The following is a 20,116-nucleotide window of genomic DNA, read 5'->3' on the forward strand; positions in this document are numbered from 1 at the left end:
GCAAAGTGTTCCGGTTTGCGAACGTTTTTCGGAAGCCGAATGTCCGACGCGGCTTCCGCTTGAGTGCAGGAGCTCCTGCAGCCAATCAGAAGCCACACCTTGGTTTTTGAACAGTTTCGGAAGTTGAATGGACTCCCGGAACGGATTAAGTTTGAGAACCAAGGTACCCCAGTATAAAGCATGAGGCTCAGATTGGCTCTTCGGAGTCTCAGTGGGTATGACAAGCAGTGAGTGTCCCTTCCCAGATCCATCCATATATGCTCAAGTATTTTCAGAATGGCAGCCTTGCCGGAATGGGTGGGGACTTCATAATCTGGTCTGCATTAAGGTTCCCAAGAGTAATGTAAATATTATTTTCATTGGGAAGTCCAGATTGAAATTTAAGGAATCTGAAAATGTCCGTATGTCCTGTGTGTAGCAAAGGGACTGGGGAAAGATAAATTTTGAGTGTATTTCTGCTATGCAACTGTGAAATTATTTTTGTAGAAAGGACTAGTGAAGCAAAGAAAAGCCAATGAAAATTGAGGATTCTTCAAATATATACAATTATATGGCTACTGATTCAAAACACACTGTTAACTTAGAGATGGAACAACATAGGGTTTCATCTGTCCCCAGTAGCATGAGACTTTATAACTCTACAGGTCTTCCTTTTTCTATCTTGCATATCTGAGTGTAGTCATACCTTTATCCTTTTCCCTATTTGCAAAGATTGTCTCCCAGTAGTCTAATAAGCTGCTCTTGGAAAGGTTTTAACTTAACCGTCAGACATTTGCAAGGTTATTGCAAACAGATCGGAACTGTAACAAGAGTTCCTTCGCTGAATTGATACGTGTTAGGACTATTTCTGTGGACACCATAGCTCAGTAGATGCTCCACCCAACAAGTTAGGATTCTGCTGATCTGAAAGGTTCGCTCTCTTGGTTGCATCAGTGCATGGAGAAAATGTTTCAGCCTTCCTTTGCCAGGATGGATCTAAGAACCCCTTACAGATGTGTCTTAGTGGCATAGCTTGAATCTATGGGCCAGAGGAGAGCAGTCTGTGAAGATTGATGGCTCCAAAGAGGACTTTTAAGTCCTCAGGCTTCTTGCTGCTGGCTTTGTTGGCTGTTCCTCGTCATCTGACTCTAAAACCGAACCCAAAAGAACTAGAGAAACGCATCGTTCATTGTGCAAATACAACTATGTTCCTGAACTACAGCTCTTATCATCCCTGACTCTTGGCCACAATGGCTGGGGCTGATGGGAGTTGGAGTCCAACAAGAGCTAGAGGACCAGCGTTTCCCCAAAGCCAACATACCACGTGAACTGCCGTGGTTTACCAGGCAAACAAGCTGGGAGACCAGTTGTTTGTTTCGTCCTGGTCAACAGGGAGGACATTTACCACATTTCTGAAATACGGGGTGAAGCAGGAGAGGGGACAAAATTCCCCTCCCATCTTGGCAGGATGATATTCACATTGTGGTAAGTTGTCCCCTGGAGAAACGGTTATCTGTTTCCTCTCGATGTAGCTGAGGTTAAAGTTTAGCAGAGTGTCAAACGGCACTTTACAGTTTGGCCTGTGTTTTTGTTTCATTTTGAAACCAACATGAACCCAGGCAAGTTGCCATCCTGACTAGAGAAAGGCTGTAGGAAATACTTCACCCTTCTTCATTTTGTTTTTTTTTAAGCTTAACATCACCTGCCCTGCCCTGCTTTTTTACCCACAGGGAAAAGAACTGGGGCTCCTTTATCTTTCCCCCCAATGGGTGATTTTTAAATTGTTTTCTTTAAAAACAAACAAACCCTAATTGTTCATTTTTCAAAATGTTAATAAATAAATTGTTAATCTTTTTTTTTCTTCTCAAAAAAAGCAGTGTATAGAAGGAGGGCAGGCCTCACTATACGCTACCTTCGATGACCTAAAAGCAGCCTTTGATACAGTCTCCAGAACCAGACTCTGGGACAGACTACAGGGTACCAAAATTCAAATATCTTTAATAAGGTCAATGACCAGAAAAAGTCCTTTTCTTAACTGAACATTTTCAGTTATCATTCAGTTAACAGGTAAACAGTCATTTGAAATGAAGGATGGCCTACTTTGTAACCCTTGGGACTCTGCAGCTGAGGATCTGATCCCTCTAAAAGAGTGATGTGCAGATGTCCAAAACACACACATTAAGGCAGGTGTTTCAGATGGGATCCTCTGTGCTGAAATGTTGCCCACCATTTGGCTGCAAATAGATTTCACTAAATAATTTTGAAGTTAGCTTCCTGCCATTTAGGCAGAAAAACTGACACAGCATAGGAAGAGAATAGGCATGTGTGTTTGATTAAGGTTAAAACAACTCCTGTTATAAAATCTCGATGGGAAGGCTGTGTGCTGCTTGTCTGGATGATCCTCGCCTCTCTGAAGGGAATAAACTTGAATGAAGTCTACTTCTAATAGGGCTTTGGTGCCCATTGGCATCTCTTGATCTACAGGGTACCACTGTAGATAGAAGGCTCCTGCTCTTAATTCAGGCACAGCACGCAAGCACGGCTCTTAGAGTCAGGTACAGCCGCCTAGGACACCTAACAGACCCTATTAAAACCTTCAAAGGAGTCAGGCAAGGGTGCCTATTGGCCCCTCTACTATTTAATTTCTATTTAAATAACTTAGTATCTGCGCTCAATGACTCAGAACTCCACCTGCCGAAGTTTGCAAATTGGCATATTTCGGTCCTGCTATATGCCGATGATGCGGTAATTCTATCTAGAACCCCCATTGGACTCAAAAGAGCTCTAGGAAAGCTCACAGCATACAGTGTATAGAAAGCAATTTTGAGCTGAAAAATTCCTGGAAGGGTCCAGCGCCTTCTTTCTGCGCTTCTTCTGCTCAGGTTCGCAACTTGCCCCTAGCCGATTCTGAATTTTAATGTATGTGATAGAGAGAAACGCTGTACTGCATGTAAAGTGTCATTTGAACTTGAGATGCTTAGAATTGTCTTGAAACGACCATTTCATCTGTCAAAGGGCACTGTCCCAGTCTTTTTGGCAGGTATTTTTTTGGGGTGGGGTGGGGGGGTGGGAGGTTTTGCTCCTATCAACTTCCTCCTTCACCACTCATGATACTTGTTGCTGCTCTTGTGAGGTGTGTGCCATAAGTTATAACATTATTATTTCCCCTACGCCTTGTTTCTGTCTATCTCGCCCCATCCCATCCGTGGGTGTGTGTTTGCCTCCTTCAAAGCTTGTTTTCTCAAACCAGCTGAGAATGTGTTCCATGTAATGTGACAGGTGAGAAGTCTACATTTCCAATGGAATATTGTCATAATCGTTCCAAGCTTGTGTAGCATGTGCTGTCTATCCATTGTGGAGCAGCTTCCCTTTTCCGACACAAGAAGGGCTATTCCATTGTTGCTGGAAATTCTGCAAGTCTTTCAATTAAATGTCGGAATTTGGTGTGCTCCCAGATGATCAAGTTGTATGATTACTGCCTTCTGTTCTGAGCGGATTATAATTTTTTCAACTTTCTTCTCTTTCCCTTTGATTTCCTTTTAAGTTGTTCTTCCTGTCTCTGCAACTTTTCCAACCGAGTTTTCCTCCGACATGTTGCTTCATTATGCGTTTTGCTGGTGTCTTTTTTCTTCTCATTTATTTTCGCCAGGATAGATATGATTGTGGGTCCCCCGCCCCCTTCAACTCCCCGGCATAAGAAGTATTCAACCAAAGGATCACCCCAATACTCGCCTAGGTTAGGACTTGCCAAAATGCCTCTTTTTCCTGATTCATTTGCTTCCTGTCAACCCCTTTTCATGCCACGTTAAATGACGGCATTTGTCACGTGCTGCTGACGCATATTGCACCGAATGGCTTGCTCTCCTGGATGTGCTTAATTTACTTTTACTTTTAGAGACACCAAAGGTGGGCCTTCACAGCAGTGCAAACCCGGAAATGGCCAAAGGACACTTCTCTGATCATCATCATTTTCCATCATTTTCCTTTGATGGAACCATTCGAGGCTCCCTCAGCTTTTAGGCTTGGGATGGTAAAAGCCATGGCATTTGTGTTGCAGCAATTTCAGTCTCATTTAGAACAAGGAGAGCTGTTTCCTTCTAATGGAGAGAAATTGCCCAGATAGGCTTGCAATGATACCAAAATACTTGTAGAAGGTTTTTTACTAGTGGCTCAAGTCTTATGCACAGGCTGAGATCCAGATCTCCATATTGGACCCATTCTCTTCGGTGAACAGGGGAAAACTCAATAATTCCCATGTGCCCCAAAGTGTCTTCTACAATAGATGAGATGAGAAACCACGTTGCGCATTGCCCTGTGGATAATGCCAATCACAACGTTTCTTTGGTTTGCAACATTCTTCCTGCACAATATGGTAGAACATTGCTTTCCCAATAAGCTCTAAAAGCTTATATGAGGTTTTACACTGAAAAGGTTACGAATGGCAGAGAAGCTTCCCTGAACGAGAACTTGCTCACAGCATGCATTCATCTGGAATTGCAGGGGAGTGTTGAATGGGGTCTCATCACACATGGAGTAGTAACAGTGGTTCTGATGATGCTGGCCCATGCAACATAACCCAGCGTTCTCATGGCAGACACACAGGGGTATGTGGGCAGACAAGTCAATATGGAAAAGGTTCCCTGAATATATATAAAAAATATTAAATGCATCGTACTAGAGAGAGGCTACAATTACCCCCTGGTTTATTCTCACTTATTTCTAGTTAATAACATTTAACTGCAGCTTAAAGAAGGCTTCAAGATCCTTAAATTCAGTAATTATATCTAGTGCAACCAAGAACTTGTAAACTGTAATTACATCAATGTAGACTGCTGTTTAATTATGAATTAGTTAATCAATCAGTCAATCGCCTTCCATATACGTCTCAAGGCGATGTGCAGAATGCGCTAAAAACAGTTGAGAATAACACACAGAAACAGCAACAGATGAATTTGAAATACAGAGTAGACTCCCATTGTAGAGACCTGTTCAGCTTGGAACAAAAACGTCTTCAGTAGCTTGTTGACACACAAATTCTGCTTCATAGAACGGGCAGCCACACTAAAACCCCTGCTCTGAGTTATGGTAGAATGGACTTCTAATATGTTGTATCTCACAGCCATGGCTTTAGCTTGGCTCCGTACCAGAGAGATCCAAAACGGTTAGGGATTGAATGTCACTGCAGGAGGAGCCAGATCGCCGACCCCATCAGTAGTATACCAGCATTCCTAAACTCAGCATTCCTAAACTGTAGATAGCACTATGGGATTTTTGTTGAAGAGCGGTACAATCTGGGCCACCACACCAGCTGAATTCACATCCCATGACGTTTGCTATCAGGTACCACTTACCCGAGATGCTATGTTAACTCAGCATCTGAGCTCAGTGAGAGAACTCCATTGTGAAACAGGATCGTTTCAGAGGCTAAGCAGGTCCCACCAGTGTAAAACAACATACATGAACACAAGTTTCCGGCCAGTTGTTTACCATGGCGTGCCAACAACAAAATACAGTCATACCTCGGGTTGAATACGCTTCGTGTTGAGCGCCTTCGAGTTGTGCTCCACGGCAACCTGGAAGTAATGGAGCGCGTTACTTCCGGGTTTCGTTGCTTGCGCATGCACAGACGCTCAAAATGATGTCATGCACAGAAGCGACGAAAAGCGATGTGCGCATGCGCAGACGTGCCGTCGCTAGTTACGTTTGCTTCTAGATGCGAATGGGGCTCCGGAACGGATCCCATTTGTATCTAGAGGTACCACTGTATTCTTGTGGTGCTGCAGTATGAAATCCACTGGGCCCATGCAGTGAGTTAGGGAATATGAGTGATCCGCTCTGTGGTATATACTGTTTGCGTATACCAGGCCTTAAGAGATTCTTTCACTAGCCAACCTGTTTGTCACTTGGTTAACTGATTCGTTTAAAATAGTGAATCCAAAGTCCTGAGTGACTACAGTTAGCTTAACTGTGCTAGGTTTTTGGAGAAGAGATTGCATTCCATGTCAATTTGTAAATTGTTGGTAGCCAAGTCATGGCTTCCAAGGCTCATTTGTGTCCTCTGCAGGCTGCTGTTGAAAAGAAAATGGATTACAAGGTATTCATTCACACCCAGTTGGACACACTCCCATTGTTTATCTCCCTGGCTTGCTGCCATTGTCCAGCATCCAAGGAATTATGTTATATTTGGCCAAGGGAGCCTGGATTTGTGTTTCACAAAACAAGCACTGCACTCGCTTTCCCTGGCCACATACCAAGTGCTTTTTGAAATGGGAGGGTGGTCTGAAAATCAGATTTGGATACCCAAGTGATGGGTGACTGTCTGGGACCTCCCATTCTAAGTAGCAAAATCAAAGATTCCAGTGGGGGCACATCAGCTGTCATGTGCCCCTAAATAAATCCTTTGAAGGATTAGAATGCGAGTAGGTTAGACAGATTTAGACAGATTTGCAATCTGGTCGTAATACTGGCCACAATCCAGTTCCTACTTGGAGAAGTCCTATTGTAATAAAGGGGTTCCTCAAGAATCTGTTGTTTGTTGTTTGAAGACAGAGACATTTTTTACTTAGAACTAGAAAGGTGTGTGTGGACTAAACCATCATTTTAAAAATGTGAAGAAGGAAAGTGGCGCTATATATATATATATATATATATATATATATATATATACACACACACACACACACACACACACACACACATACACACACACAGAGTATATATATACAGTCATACCTCGGGTTACGGACGCTTCGGGTTGTGCAATTTCAGGTTGTGCACTAAATTGCACTTTGTGCATGTGCAGAAGCGCCGAAACGTGACTCATGTGTGCGCAGACATGGCACTGCAGGTTGTGAACGTGCTTCCCGCACGGATCACATTCGCAACCCGAGCGTTCATTGTGTATGTATGTATGTATGTATGTATGTATGTATGTGTATACATATATCACAAAACAGGTCAAATTTATTTTGACAGTGCATCCTAATTCTAGGGTTCAGAATAGAGAACCACATTTCATGATCTCATTTATTGTCACTAGAAATTCAGAAAGGTATGCTGCTGGTATTCCCTTTGGACCAAGAGGGATTAAGAGAATTGGAGAGCTGAACTTCGCTTTCAGAAAAGTCACATGGCACAGTCCCCCTTGCACAATACTACTTCAGGCTTTAGAAGAGAATCACATAATTTGGTGCTTATTTATTTGTTTACCAGGGAAAGCTAGCAGAGCATTGGACTAGGACTGAGGAGATCTGAATTCAAATCCCCACCTAGCTCACTGGGCAACACTGAGCCAGTCACTCTCCCTCAATTTGTCCATCTATTTGTTGTGAGCATAAAACGGTGGTTGTGTGGAATAAGTCTGCTGATAAGTAAAAATAAACGGAGACTGTGAAGAATAGTTCCAGGGCATCCCTCTTCGTAATGTGCAAGCATTCCCCATGCAGGGATTTTATTTTGTGAGGGGCCATCAGCCATCAGCCTCCCCCATTCTGAAATAATAATTTAATAATAATAATAATTTATTATTTATACCCCGCCCATCTGGCTGGGTTTCCCCAGCCATTCTGGGTGGCTTCCAACTGAATATTAAAAACAATACAGCATCAGACATTAAAAACTTCCCTAAACAGGGCCACCTTCAGTTGTCTTTTAAAAGTAAAATAGTTGTTTATTGCCTTGACATCTGCTGGGAGGGCGTTCCACAGAGCAGGCACCACTATCGATAAGGCCCTCTGCCTGGTTCCCTGTAACCCCACTTCTCGCAGTGAGGGAACCACCAGAAGGCCCTCGGTGCTGGACCTCAGTGTCTGGGCTGAACGATGGGGGTGGAGATGCTCCTTCAGATATACTGGACCGAGGCCATTTAGGGCTTTAAAGGTCATCACCAACACTTTGAATTGTGCTCGGAAATATACTGGGAGCCAATGAAGATCTTTCGGGACCGGTGTTATATGGTCTTGGCGGCCACTCACAGTCACCAGTCTAGCTGCCGCATTCTGGATTAATTGCAGTTTCCGAGTCACCTTCAAAGGTAGCCCCACGTAGAGCGCATTACAGTAGTCCAAGCGGGAGATAACTAGAGTATGCACCACTCTGGCAAAAAAATAATTTTTTTAAAAAATAAAATGAACAGTTCCAGGAGGGCATCACCAAATTCATGGTATTTCTGAATGTGTAGTTCAGTTATTAAGGTGTGTCTGGACTGGTGGTTTTTCATGCAACATGGGGATTTGTCCCATTACAAACAACCATGTTGCCAGGGATAACCTAACAAATATTTCAAACCAGTCTGAGGGTAAGTAGCCAGTCATATGATATGGATGAAAAGGGTTCGCTCCAGTGCCTGGATTGTGCTCAGAAGGCAATTTTTTAAAAAATATACCTTCATTCTAAAAATTCATCTCTTTTTCTCTCTCTTTCTTTCTCTTTTTGTGCCTCATTTGAGTAGCCTTGACCTTTGCGCTATCTGCTTTTGGCCAGAGGATGAACCTACGAACCTGTCTATTTGCATGTTTCCATAAGCATGGAACATAATGAAGCATGAGAGAAACCTGCACCCTGGCTGAGCCGAGAATTTATATATACATATATATTATTTCTTTCCGCATTGTTTCAAAGAAGGAGAGTAACTGTTACAACGATTAACATGGAGTCAAGTCTTTTTCCATCCCAAGTTAGCGGTGTGCAATGAGATAACTTTCTCCGTATTGTCTCTGGGTAGCAAGTGGCTCTCTAGAAGTAACACATATTGATCGATCTATCAATCTATATCACTATTTGGATAGGTGCAGCTAAGGTGTGCGGAAATCAAAAACTTTAATTAACAGACCGCAGGTTTAGCACCAACTGAAGGTGCTGATTTGCTTAGGACTGAAACTACTAGTCTTTTCACCCCGTCTCAGAGGGGGACATCACTCAGACTTCAGGTTTAAAAGTAATATACCTCTGGGTTTCAGCTGCTGGGAGCATCAGTGGGAAAGGGGGCTGCTGTTTCCATGCTTTGCTTGTGATCATCCCACAACCACCTGGTTGGCCACTTTGGAGGACAGAATTCTTGGTGAGATGGGCCATTAGTCTGATCTAGAAGAGTTCTTTTCACCTCATATACACAAGTAGGAATTGTAACATCCATAGAGTATTGGTAGAGTTTATAAAGGTAAAAAAAAAGTCAAAGGTGATTATGGGGTGTGGCGCTTATTTCTGGCGCAATGGAACGCTGTGATGGAAGCCAGAGCGCATGGAAACACTGTTTAGCTTCCCGACGCAGCGGTACCTATTTATCTGCTTGCACTGGTGTGCTTTCGAACTGCTAGGTTGGCAGGAGCTGGGGCAGAGCAGCAATTTGTAACTCCTGTTGTGCAGATGGTGTCTCCTTCCATTCATTTTGACGTCACACTACACTCTCCTTAGGGATGTTTCACAGTCAAGACACAGTGACAAACCCGGCATTCTATCTAGTGCAGTTCCGCAGGGAGCTGCCATTAATCCTGGCTCCCTGATGAGTGTCCTTGTCTTTACACGTTTGCAAATATATGTTCGTTGCATTCACACATTCTGTTTTTAGGTGTGCTCATGAGACATTTTCGTTAGAAGAGTACTATACAATGGTACCTTGGTTCTCAAACTCAATCCATTCTTGAAGTCCGTTCCAAAACCAAAGTGTTCCAAAACCAAGGTGCGCTTTCCCATAGAAAGTAATGCAAAATGGATTAATTTGTTCCAGACTTTTAAAAACAACCCCTAAAACAGCAATTCAACATGCATTTTACTATCTAATGAGACCATTGATCCATAACATGAAAGCAATAAACAAAGTACTGCAGTCACACAATCAGTCAGTCAGTCAGTCAGTCAGTAAGTAGCTGAACTGGGTTCCACACAGTCACAAAAACAAAACAAAAAGAGCAGGGTAAACAAAACCGCAAAATAAATAGCAAAAACAGACAGACCTCAGAGTAACATCTAAAACGGATGTGTGGCACTCAAATCGGAAGCGTAACACTAAAAACGGAGCATGTTCAGCTTCCGAAAAAAGTTCGCAAACCAGAAAACCTACTTCCGGGTTTTCAGTGTTTGGGTTCCAAGTTGTTTAAGTACCAAGGCATTTGAGAATCAAGGTACCACTGTAATGTGTGAATGATCCCTTAGACTGGAGCTTGAAGCTCCTGCTTTGAACCAATTGTGCAGTTTCCAGAGGGGAGCAGAGAAGGTGATCACTTTCCATTTCTGTTCTTTGAGTAACAGAGAGGCATTCTTAACCCCACCACCCAAAATAATCCACTTCATTGATGTGGGGATACCTGATCCCATACTGAAAGGACAATGTATATAGGCACAAGATCGTACATTGGCTTTGATGCGACTAAATCACAATTCATAATTGATTTATGGTTCTGTTCATGCTGTGTTTGTAGCTCAATAAATGCCATTAGATAGGGGTGTTCCATTTAGACCCCACACTCATGACCTTCATCTTCCTACCTCTTAGATTCATTTATTTGGTTTTCCTTCTTTATCAGAGAAAGAATACTAGATGTATGGTTTCTTACAAGAGAACATAACTTGTGACCCGCTGACCAGAACTTTTTTGAAAGGATATGTTCCTGTTGATCCACAAAATGTAGCAACTATTGACTTTTACAAGGGAATATGCACAACGCCTGTGTGGTGAATATCAAAAAAATATGGAACGAGCTCTTACATTGGTCTTGTCAGCATTCACTTATGTGTTGCTCTGTAATTTGCAACACCCACTGGATATATGAAGAATTTTCAGTGCCCAAATCCATGCAACTTCCTTTGGGTGGAAGAGAATGCCCTGCCCATTACACTATGTTGTGCTCCTCATTTTGATGGTTGATTGCGCAGAGGCTCCACTTGTGTCATTCCTCTCACTCAAAAAAAGGAAAAGAGCTTTTGTGTGTCAGCACTGAGAACCCAACTCATATGCATGGGGAAGGGTGGGGAGGCACACAGCTCTGAAAAAACACAGAAGCCCAGTGAGTTGTGCAAACTGGTGAATTCCCTTGTGATTATTTACAGCAGGGGTGGTGTCAGGAATGAGCCAGCTCCAAGCGAAGGTTTGCAGCCAACAGCAGAAAGCAGCCAGGAACAGAGAGGCTTAGATGTTAGTCAGGCAGGGGAGAGACGGCAGCTGCAGACTTTGGATCTTCCTGACCTTGATGGGCTGGCTGATAAGGCAGAAGCTGAGAGTGGGCTGGAACACAGCCAAAGCTCTCAGGGAGCTCAGACAGGAGCGAACAGAGAGAGTCTCTCGGAAAAGGAGGAGGATGGAGATGATCCAATAAGTCTGAGGAGTCGACGAATGGGAGGGCTGCTAGACAGGAAGCAAAACAAGAGACATAAGGTGCGAAAGTTTAATATATTCTATAGACACCAGAAGGAGTCTTCAGAAGGGTCATCTTGAGTAATGATGCCAGAGGCTTTGTTAGAGCTGTCTGGAGCTATCTGTTTTTTGCAATAAATCCTCCTTTGTAATTTGTAATTATCTACGCTTAGTGTGTTATCAAGCTGGGAAACTGGACTCCTGACAGGTGGGGAACATTTGGCCCATTGGCCAATTTTGGCCCGTCATGGGGTTTACTTGGGCCCATGAGACCATTTCCCCAAATGGCTCCCACCTGTCAATAATCATAAATAATAAATTTGTTCTTTATACCCCACCCATCTGTCTGGGTTTCCCCAGCCACTCTGGGGAATATGCCACTCAATCAGCTGACATCACACACTGAGTGACATTAACCGATGGGTGGGGTTCAATCCTGCTTCACCAGTGTGTTCCCTGGTGGTGCAGACCCCTGCAGGGAGCAGGATTGAACCCTGCTGGGGGCTGCTTCATGAGTGCATTCCTTGGTGAAGCATCTCCGTCCCCTCAGCCCTGTGGGTCAGCCGACAGGTGGGCAGGGCCACCTACCTATCAGCCACCTGATGTCATTGTGATGTCAGATGATTGACAGGTGAGCAGTCCATCCATTTGTCAAAGTTGGCCCATGGAGTGTGGGGAGATCTGGCCCACCGGGCCACAAAGGTTCCTCACGCCTGGTTTGCAGTCTTCACATTCTAAACACCCTATAGCAGGTACAAATATAACTCTAACCTTTTCTCTACCAAATTAAGGCATCTTGGTTGGCTGTATGGTTGAAAATGGCCTTGTGTTTTGCCCCTTTCCTTGGTTTTCATGACAATGTGTAACCGAGAGAGCACCTTTTAATTTTGCAAAGTGCTTTACTATCTTTTTCTTCTTAACCCCCCCTTCCCCTTCCCCTGTCTGCATTTGAACTCATAACTCTCATTCATCTCTTTGTGCATGGAACTGTTGCCCACACTGTAGAACTGCATAAGAAGCCTTGTTTTAGTTCCTTTTTCTGAAAACCAACTTGGTTCCAGACAAATTTAACGTACTTGTTTTTCTGCTCTTGTTTTCTTCTCTCTGTCACCTGCACACTTCTGGCATATTATGCAAGGGTAAAGTTGGCCAGGATTAATTAATGGTTCAGGGTTTATTTATTCAGCAAAATATATACACCACATAATGATAATAATAAAAACTCTAAACAGTTTATGCAAAATAGCATGAGATATATATTTAAAAATAGCAGGAAAAACAGGGTGAAAACAGTAGACATAATAAAAAATATCACATTTTAAAAAACACAAATGTACATAATAAAACCACATGTCTGGATAGGCTTTTTATTAAATATAAAAAGCAATGCAATGCCTGCCTAATATAAATGACCATATTCTGGAGTAGAATGAAGTCTGTGACCTACTATATTAGGTGGGGCTGACACAATCTTTACTCAGAACTGCTGTATTGTAAAATATACTAGGAAACAGAACTGTCTGCGTTAAGCAATGTTTCCATTTGATCAGTGCCAAGAATTAGAAATGCATGGTCCATTGTGTTGGTTGTTGGACTACAACTTCCATCAGCCCCAGTCACCACAGCTATTGCTCAGGAAGAGATATGGATACGGGGCAATTAAAAATGAGCTCCAAGTTGTAGATTAATGTTAGAGAACTCTTGGGTTTGAGAAAGTTAATAGCTACTATCCAAGACAACAAGGCCATTGTCTGCAAAGTTCACCTCTGAGATCAGGAAATCATTATTATTATTATTATTATTTACCCATTTAATACGGAAAAAAGCAAACAAACAAAAAAATTACAATTTGGGCATAGGCAGCTGCCCACATCTCAAGGACAGCTGAAACAAGTATCAGCTTTTGAGAATGTAGTCTGGATTCAGAGATTTTGAAACTCAAAAAGTCTCATGAAATCCAGAACCAAATTATGGTGCAATGGAGAGTTCAGATCTTGCAAACTGGAAACCTTAATTTATTATGTCGGTGTCAGTTTTTGGAAACCTATAATTTTGTAAAATTTGTAACATTTTGTAAAATTTGAACTTTCAAACCGACACCTTTTAACATGAATAAGTGCTGCAGGACTCTTCAGAACTTTTTAGGCAGAGAAGAACAGAAATAATTTTCAGATTAAATATGTAGACAAAATCTATCCACAAGCAACTGCCCCAAAACATCCTAATTTATTTGGTAATTAACAGGCTTGACACCAAATTCATCTCAAAGGGCAAGTTTACTATGCATAATATGCCGGATTAGAAGTGGAGCCACGTGTTTTGAACCAATATATATGTCACGTACCGAAATAGAGATATGTTTTTGTGTCCAAGTTTATATTTATATCCCTCTATTTAGGCAAACAGTTGTGTGATACTTATCAGTTAAGGGGAATACATTTCCTTTGCCCTACAGAGGAGTCAGAATAGAGCAGAGTTCTAGATCCTTGATTGTAGCTTACTAACTTCATGGCTTTTTCTGGGGTGGGGTTTGTGCTCCTGGTAGAGTTGACCAGATTGTTGGGAGAGGGCCGTCAATGACAGATAAGGACCGAACCAAAGGCCCAGGTGAAGGGGAGCCTCCTGAAGATCCAAGTATGATGGGCAGACTTGGAAAGGTGGAAAAACAGGTATGTTGAAAATTTGTAAATAATAATTAAAAAATTCATTAATGTGAATTTGTGGAGAAAGGGGGGTGGAGGAAGCAAGCAAGCCTCATTGTGTCACCTCTCCCTCTGAAGAAGCCGAGTAGACTGGCCTCTGATGAAGGCAGCTCTGGGAAGGGAGGAGCTGAATGGCAATTGATCTAATAGAGAGGGAGCCTCTCTGTCTTATTTCTCCATCTGGTTCTCACCTCCCTCTTCCTTTGGTATATATCTCATGATGAATGCCCATCAAAGGAAGAAAAAAGATAAAAAACTTATTACCCAAGGGTGAATCTAAGCAAATGCTGTTACCATGTATGAGCCAAGATGCATATGGAAGGCTTAAGCCTTAGAGGCACGATAAGGAAGCATATACATTGAGTGTGGGAAACCTTTAGCTGTCAAGATGTTGCTGATCTACAACTCTCACCTGCCTCATCAAGCTTGGTCAGTGGCTGAGCATGACTAGAGTTTCAGCCCAGCAACATCTGGATGGTCAAATGTTCCCCCCACCTGGTATACATATTTGTGGTCTGGCATTGGTTTGGTTGCAGAATTTATTGTCTCCTTGGGGTGCAGTTGGCTATACATTTGTAAGAGAATTTGGTGTGTTTTTTTCATGGATCAGGGGATGACTTGTCTGCAAAATAACATTTTAAAGATGAAGTTTGGGGTGAATCCAAAGTTGCTTGGGTCTAAAATGTTGTGGGTGCCCATGCATTGGGTCCTGTGTGGCATTTTCCAGGTCCAGTCCATGGAGAAGAAGCTGGACTTCCTGGTCAACATCTACATGCAACGGATGGGGATCCCACCAAACGAAACAGAAGCCTACTTTGGGCCGAAGGAACCTGACCCAGCACCGCCCTACCACAGCCCAGAAGACAGCAGGGAGCACATTGACAAAAACGGTTGTATCATCAAGATCATTCGTTCCACGAGTTCGATGGGACAGAAGAATTTCTCTGCACCTCCTGCCACAACGGTGCCAAACAACTCATGCCCCCCTTCCACTTCTTGGCAGACATATCAACGGCAAAGCCACGGGACCTCCCCGGTTGGCGATGCTGGTTCTTTGGTGAGAATCCCACCTCCACCTTCTCACGAGCGCTCCTTCTCTGCCTACGGTGGTGGGAACAGGGCCAGCGCTGAGTACGCAAAGAACGAAGACATTACAGCTAAGCACCCAGAGAGTGCTCTGAGGGACAGCGACACCTCTATTTCTATCCCATCAGTGGACCACGAGGAACTGGAGCGTTCCTTCAGTGGGTTCAGCATCTCACAGTCCAAAGAAAATTTGGACGTCCTTAACAACGGTTGCTACACCGCTGTGGCCAAAATCAGACCTTACATAGCAGAAGGGGAGTCAGATACGGATTCTGACCTCTGCACACCCTGTGGGCCTCCGCCGAGGTCAGCAACCGGCGAGGGACCTTTCAGTGACATGGGCTGGTCAGCTCCTAGGCAGTGAAGGAAAAGAAAGCCACCTGAACACACCTTCAAGAGCATGGGGCAATGATGCTGTCCACATACCGGACATCTTCAGGAGACTGGGAGCTAATGTTCTGCAACCCAGAAATTGTGGGTGTTTTGCCACAGCTTGGTCCGGGGGCGGTGGGAGCAGAAGCTACGCCTACTCTCTCCAAAAAAAGAGAGGGGGCATTGTAGTGAATAATTGTGAAATGTCTGGATTTCATACATACCATCTTTCTAAACTAGATAGGTGAAACTGTGATCTTACTCCAGGGTAGGTAGCCGTGACTCTTGGTAATCTTTTAAGCTAAGAGGGCACGCACATCACTAAGACAGTGGTTGAGCAGTTGGTGAGACAATTTCTTCTTTTATCTAAGAGTAGGCAATGGCACTGAGCTATCAGGTCACACACAAAAAAACATGCTAGTGTTACAAAAGAAACATGTCACTAATTATGCCTTGGGGGGGGGGGGAGAGGGAGAAACAGAGCTGTAATGTACATTGATGAAAGGTGGTTTAATTATGATTGCAATTAGCTGGGAAGAGCCGTACATTGAACGATTGGTGTCCAAATGGCACAAACACAGATTTTCAGTGACAAAATTGTCTTGTGGTTTTGGATTGGAGACAGGACCACAGCTTCAGTAGGTGTGCTTGAGCTCAGAGAACAGCAGTCTGTGTGGGATGTGAGACTGCTTTCACATGAGATGCTTTCATCCTTTCCTTTTTTTAAAACAACAGCAACAATCACATCTGCAGGATAGCATCAAAACAGTTATTGATCTGCATGCTCAGAGGTTTAGATGTTTTTGCACTCTTTGGAATACTGTTTTCTACTGCAGGAGAGATCACACCTCCTTGGAAGGACAGTCCGTGTGCTGTGGTAGAGAAAGGGTTTTTGGAGCCGAGAAAGGTCCTAGGTCTGTTTGCAAGAAAAGGGCCATAATGATGCGCCCACCAGCTCATGCACATTTCATAGCCACATTTCTAGGGTCTCTTGTTCAAGTTTAGGGTGGCTGCTCCTCATGTTAGGTGACATAGTGGCTCTGTTCGTGAGCTCGAAAAAGGAAAGAGGCAAGTCTTCCTCACAGAAGCAGACTTCAGGACAACATGAAGATAACGCCTTGCAACCCCTCCAACACAGTGCAGATAAGAAGCGCGAAATTTCATAAGAAGGTGTGGCGGCAACTCCCGAGATCAGAAGTCCCACAGGAGTTGCGAAAGCAAGAAGACTCCAGTTGTGAGAGGGGCTTCACTTTATGGGGGAAGTTAAAACTGAGCTAAGGGCTGCTGGAAAGAAGTTTGTGACTTCTGCGCTTTGCAATCAGCAGGGAATCTTTAGTGTTCACCCCACTTCTTGTGACGAAATCTGCTTCTCTCTAGCCTATCCACTCGCAGATGGTTGTCTCTCTTTTGTTAACCTTGTCCCAAGTCCAGAGCTGCTTGCCTCGATTTTGCTTGACGGACTTCCTTTCAGCTTCCAACCCAGATCCATTTTTGACCATTGCCACTTGAAATGTCCTGCATTTCCCCCCACTCTCACCGATTATATTAAAAGTTGGAAATGTTCAAATAGGGAAAGGCTAGGAGGGAGAATAGATGTGCAAAGCTAGCAGGGAGAATTTCCAGGGGCCTTATCAAAATGTTTGGCGTTGTTCAGAGTAGGGCACTGTCTTTCTGTTGACAGCAGATTCACATTGCGGGCTTCTCCCAAGACTTATCTTCCAGAGTTTCGGCATGGTCTGAGCTGTTTCAAAATCCACTTTACGGGAAACAGTGAGGGAATACCCCACTTCCCATTTTCTTTGCTAGCCTTCACTCTCAAATATACATGATGCAGATGACAGAATGAAATCGCAACACAGATGAGTTTGTCAGCTTCCAACTGTGATATGTGAAGACAGCTCTGATACTCTCTTGGCCAGCATAGACATTTTCAGATCTGGCCACCCAGCAAGTAAAGTCAGTTTAGTAGTCCAGAAGGTTGACAACATAAAAAGCCAGGAGAAAGCAGGCCCTTGTTCTGCTTTTTAATATTTCCCATGATGCAGATTTTCATGAGATCGCCCTAAACAGGAAGTGATGTAGTGAATGTATAGATGAGAACAGCCCAGATAAAGAGTTATGTTAATCTGCTACAACAAAGCCAAGAGACTCTTAGAACATTTTAAAGATTAATAGATTTATTGTGGCATGTGTTTTGGGACGCAAAATTACATTCAGTTAGAGAAATCTTAGCCAATTAATCATATGAGCTGCATAAATGTGCACGCAAATAAATAAAACAGAAGTTCTGAAGAATAAAAACTCTATCAAATAATGCACGAGTAATCACCATCTCAGAAGAAGCAGTAGTTACTCTTTGGTGAGACAGAAGGAGAAATAACCTGTCAGAGAAAGAATTTGTAATTTCCCTTAAAAGAAGACATTTTTCTACTTATAAAAACCTCCCTTGATGCGGGGGGCGGGGGCGGGGGGGGCGGGGGGCTTTTAAATATTGGTTGATTAGCATTTCCATGCAGTGTGCATAAACACAAACCACACAGAGGATAAAGCAAGAAAAAATCAGCACAAACCCAAACATTACCCTAATATTTATTCATTTAAGGCATTGAAATGTAGCCATTATTTAAAAATTGCACCAGTATGGTATGTGTATACATACATACACACACAGACAAGCCTGCAACTAATATGATTGAGAGAACAAAATGTTTTGGAAACTGTAGGAATAAACACATATGGAAAATATGCATGAGTCAACCGACTGAAAGAAATACCTTTCAGTCACAATGAAACCATAGGTTGAACTGGGGTTCAAGTAGATTGACATCAGCCATAAATTGTTATGAGAGTTCATCAACTTAGATTGTGATTCGGGCTTCCAGTACAGCAGCCTCGCATTCTAGCTGCCTATTAAACTTCCTTTGCTTGTTTACAGTGGTCTGTAATGGAAAGTGTGATACGGAAATGGAAATGTCCCCCTTCCACTGATTTGTCTATGCTGCCCTATCAGATTTGTGCTCACTGATCTGCCTTGCACAGGGACAGTCTTGTTTGTCCCATGCAAACCGTACAGGGGGACTGCTGATAGCAAGTGATGGCACGCATCAGGCTGCAGGAAGAGGTGACTAGATTTTTATTCAGTGCTCTAATGGTGAACTGAACCTAAAACCTGTCTGTGCAAACACATCCCAAGCGTTCCCGTTCCCTGAGCCACTTTTTTAAAAATATCAAGGTTTGTTTGTTAACTTTCCTTAAAGAAGAAAGAGAGGAAGCAAATTTACAACTGCCAAGGATTTTTGACATAAGGAATAATGGCATTAAAGGCACAGCGCAAGGTTATGGTGTTGGTGGCATTCCAGTTAAAATCCAACCTGAGACATATTCATTATGAGAATGTTAGGAGTCTTCTCCTTCATCCTAGAATCTTCTGGTTGTGATAATTGAGTTTCTGGGAGGATGTTTTTTGGGCAGAGTTAATACCAAATATAAATACCGTATTTTTTGTTCTATAAGACACACCAGACCATAAGACACACCTAGTTTTTGGAGGAGGAAAACAAGAAAAAAAAAAACAGTGATCCCTCTTGCTGTTCTGGCTTCTGGGATAGCTGAGCAGCCTGCATTCGCCCCATAAGACGCACACACATTTCCCCTTACTTTTTAGGAGGGAAAAAGTGAGTGTTATAGAGCAAAAAATACGGTACGCTGTATTTATTCATTGCAGTGTAGTTGTTGACCTTCCGTAGGCACAATATTATGTGCCTTATAGTAAGTCTAAAGGGAGACAAACACAATCTTTTGATAGCTTATTAACCAAGCTTATATTTTTAGTTCCGAGATAACGCCACTCATAACCTCTTCCCACTGCTGAAATACCCTAGAAAACTCATTTCATATGAGTGTGTGCTTCTCAGGCTAGCATTCAGCTTTGGCCCACAAAGGCATGCCAAGCAAGACATATAGGAAACAATGCCTTGTGTATAGCTCTGCGCTCCCAAAATTTTGCCAAGGGAAGATTGCAAAACATAATATTCATATGCAAATGCTAGCAAGCAAATCCACCATTTCAGTAGGTTTGGCAGGCGATACTGATATATTGACCATCTGTGATAGCAGCACATCATATTTTTATTGTGGAAGAAAATGTCTAAATATAAACCTCCGTTGGATAAGTTGAGACATCTAATATCTAAATGGTAGTAGTAGTAGTTAGCATGCATGGAGCACTTTGGAATGGTCAAAGTGCTTTGCATAGATTACCGTGGTTAGCCTTACAAGAATCCTGTAAGGTACCTTTGTTTTATCCCTATTTCAACTCCATTATTTTTTTTTAAAAAATGGTTGTCATTCAGCACTGGGAGGTGCCATAAACATGTTTTCTCTTGCACAAGCAACGTGGGCTGTTCTGAACTGCAGCCCTGTTGTTTTGAATGTGATCCACTTTTAGATGTCATTCCAATGAGCATCCACATTCCAATGAACATTCACAAATCACACGTTGCCACCTCATTGACTATAGAGCATAAGGACCTCTGTTGACTCATTTGTGTGTTGTGCATTAGGGCCTCTTTCCTTGTAGATGCTGACCAATGCCCCTATTTATTTTTAGAAATGAATAGAGAGAAATATT

The 20,116-nt window shown here is 42.9% G+C and overlaps 1 protein-coding gene across 9 annotated transcripts in view; it reads left to right on the forward strand.

Annotated features, from left to right (window-relative positions):
• The window catches only part of KCNQ2 (potassium voltage-gated channel subfamily Q member 2), a 148,541-nt gene extending 128,726 nt beyond the window's left edge, over nucleotides 1–19,815 (forward strand). For 4 of the 9 annotated variants that reach the window (XM_079979090.1, XM_079979091.1, XM_079979092.1 and 1 more), the window contains 2 exons: nucleotides 13,872–13,995; nucleotides 14,756–16,209. In XM_079979090.1, coding sequence (XP_079835216.1) covers nucleotides 13,872–13,995; nucleotides 14,756–15,478 — 847 coding nt within the window. In that variant the 3' untranslated portion in view covers nucleotides 15,479–16,209. Of the gene's footprint in view, nucleotides 1–3,628; nucleotides 3,716–13,871; nucleotides 13,996–14,755 lie in introns of those variants that run through there. The other 5 variants (XM_079979088.1, XM_079979089.1, XM_079979087.1 and 2 more) reach the window with 3 other exon arrangements.
• The last annotated feature ends 301 nt before the right edge of the window (nucleotides 19,816–20,116 follow it).

Source organism: Podarcis cretensis, assembly GCF_951804945.1.
Source record: "Podarcis cretensis genome assembly, chromosome: 6".
Taxonomy (NCBI): Eukaryota; Metazoa; Chordata; class Lepidosauria; order Squamata; family Lacertidae; genus Podarcis; species Podarcis cretensis.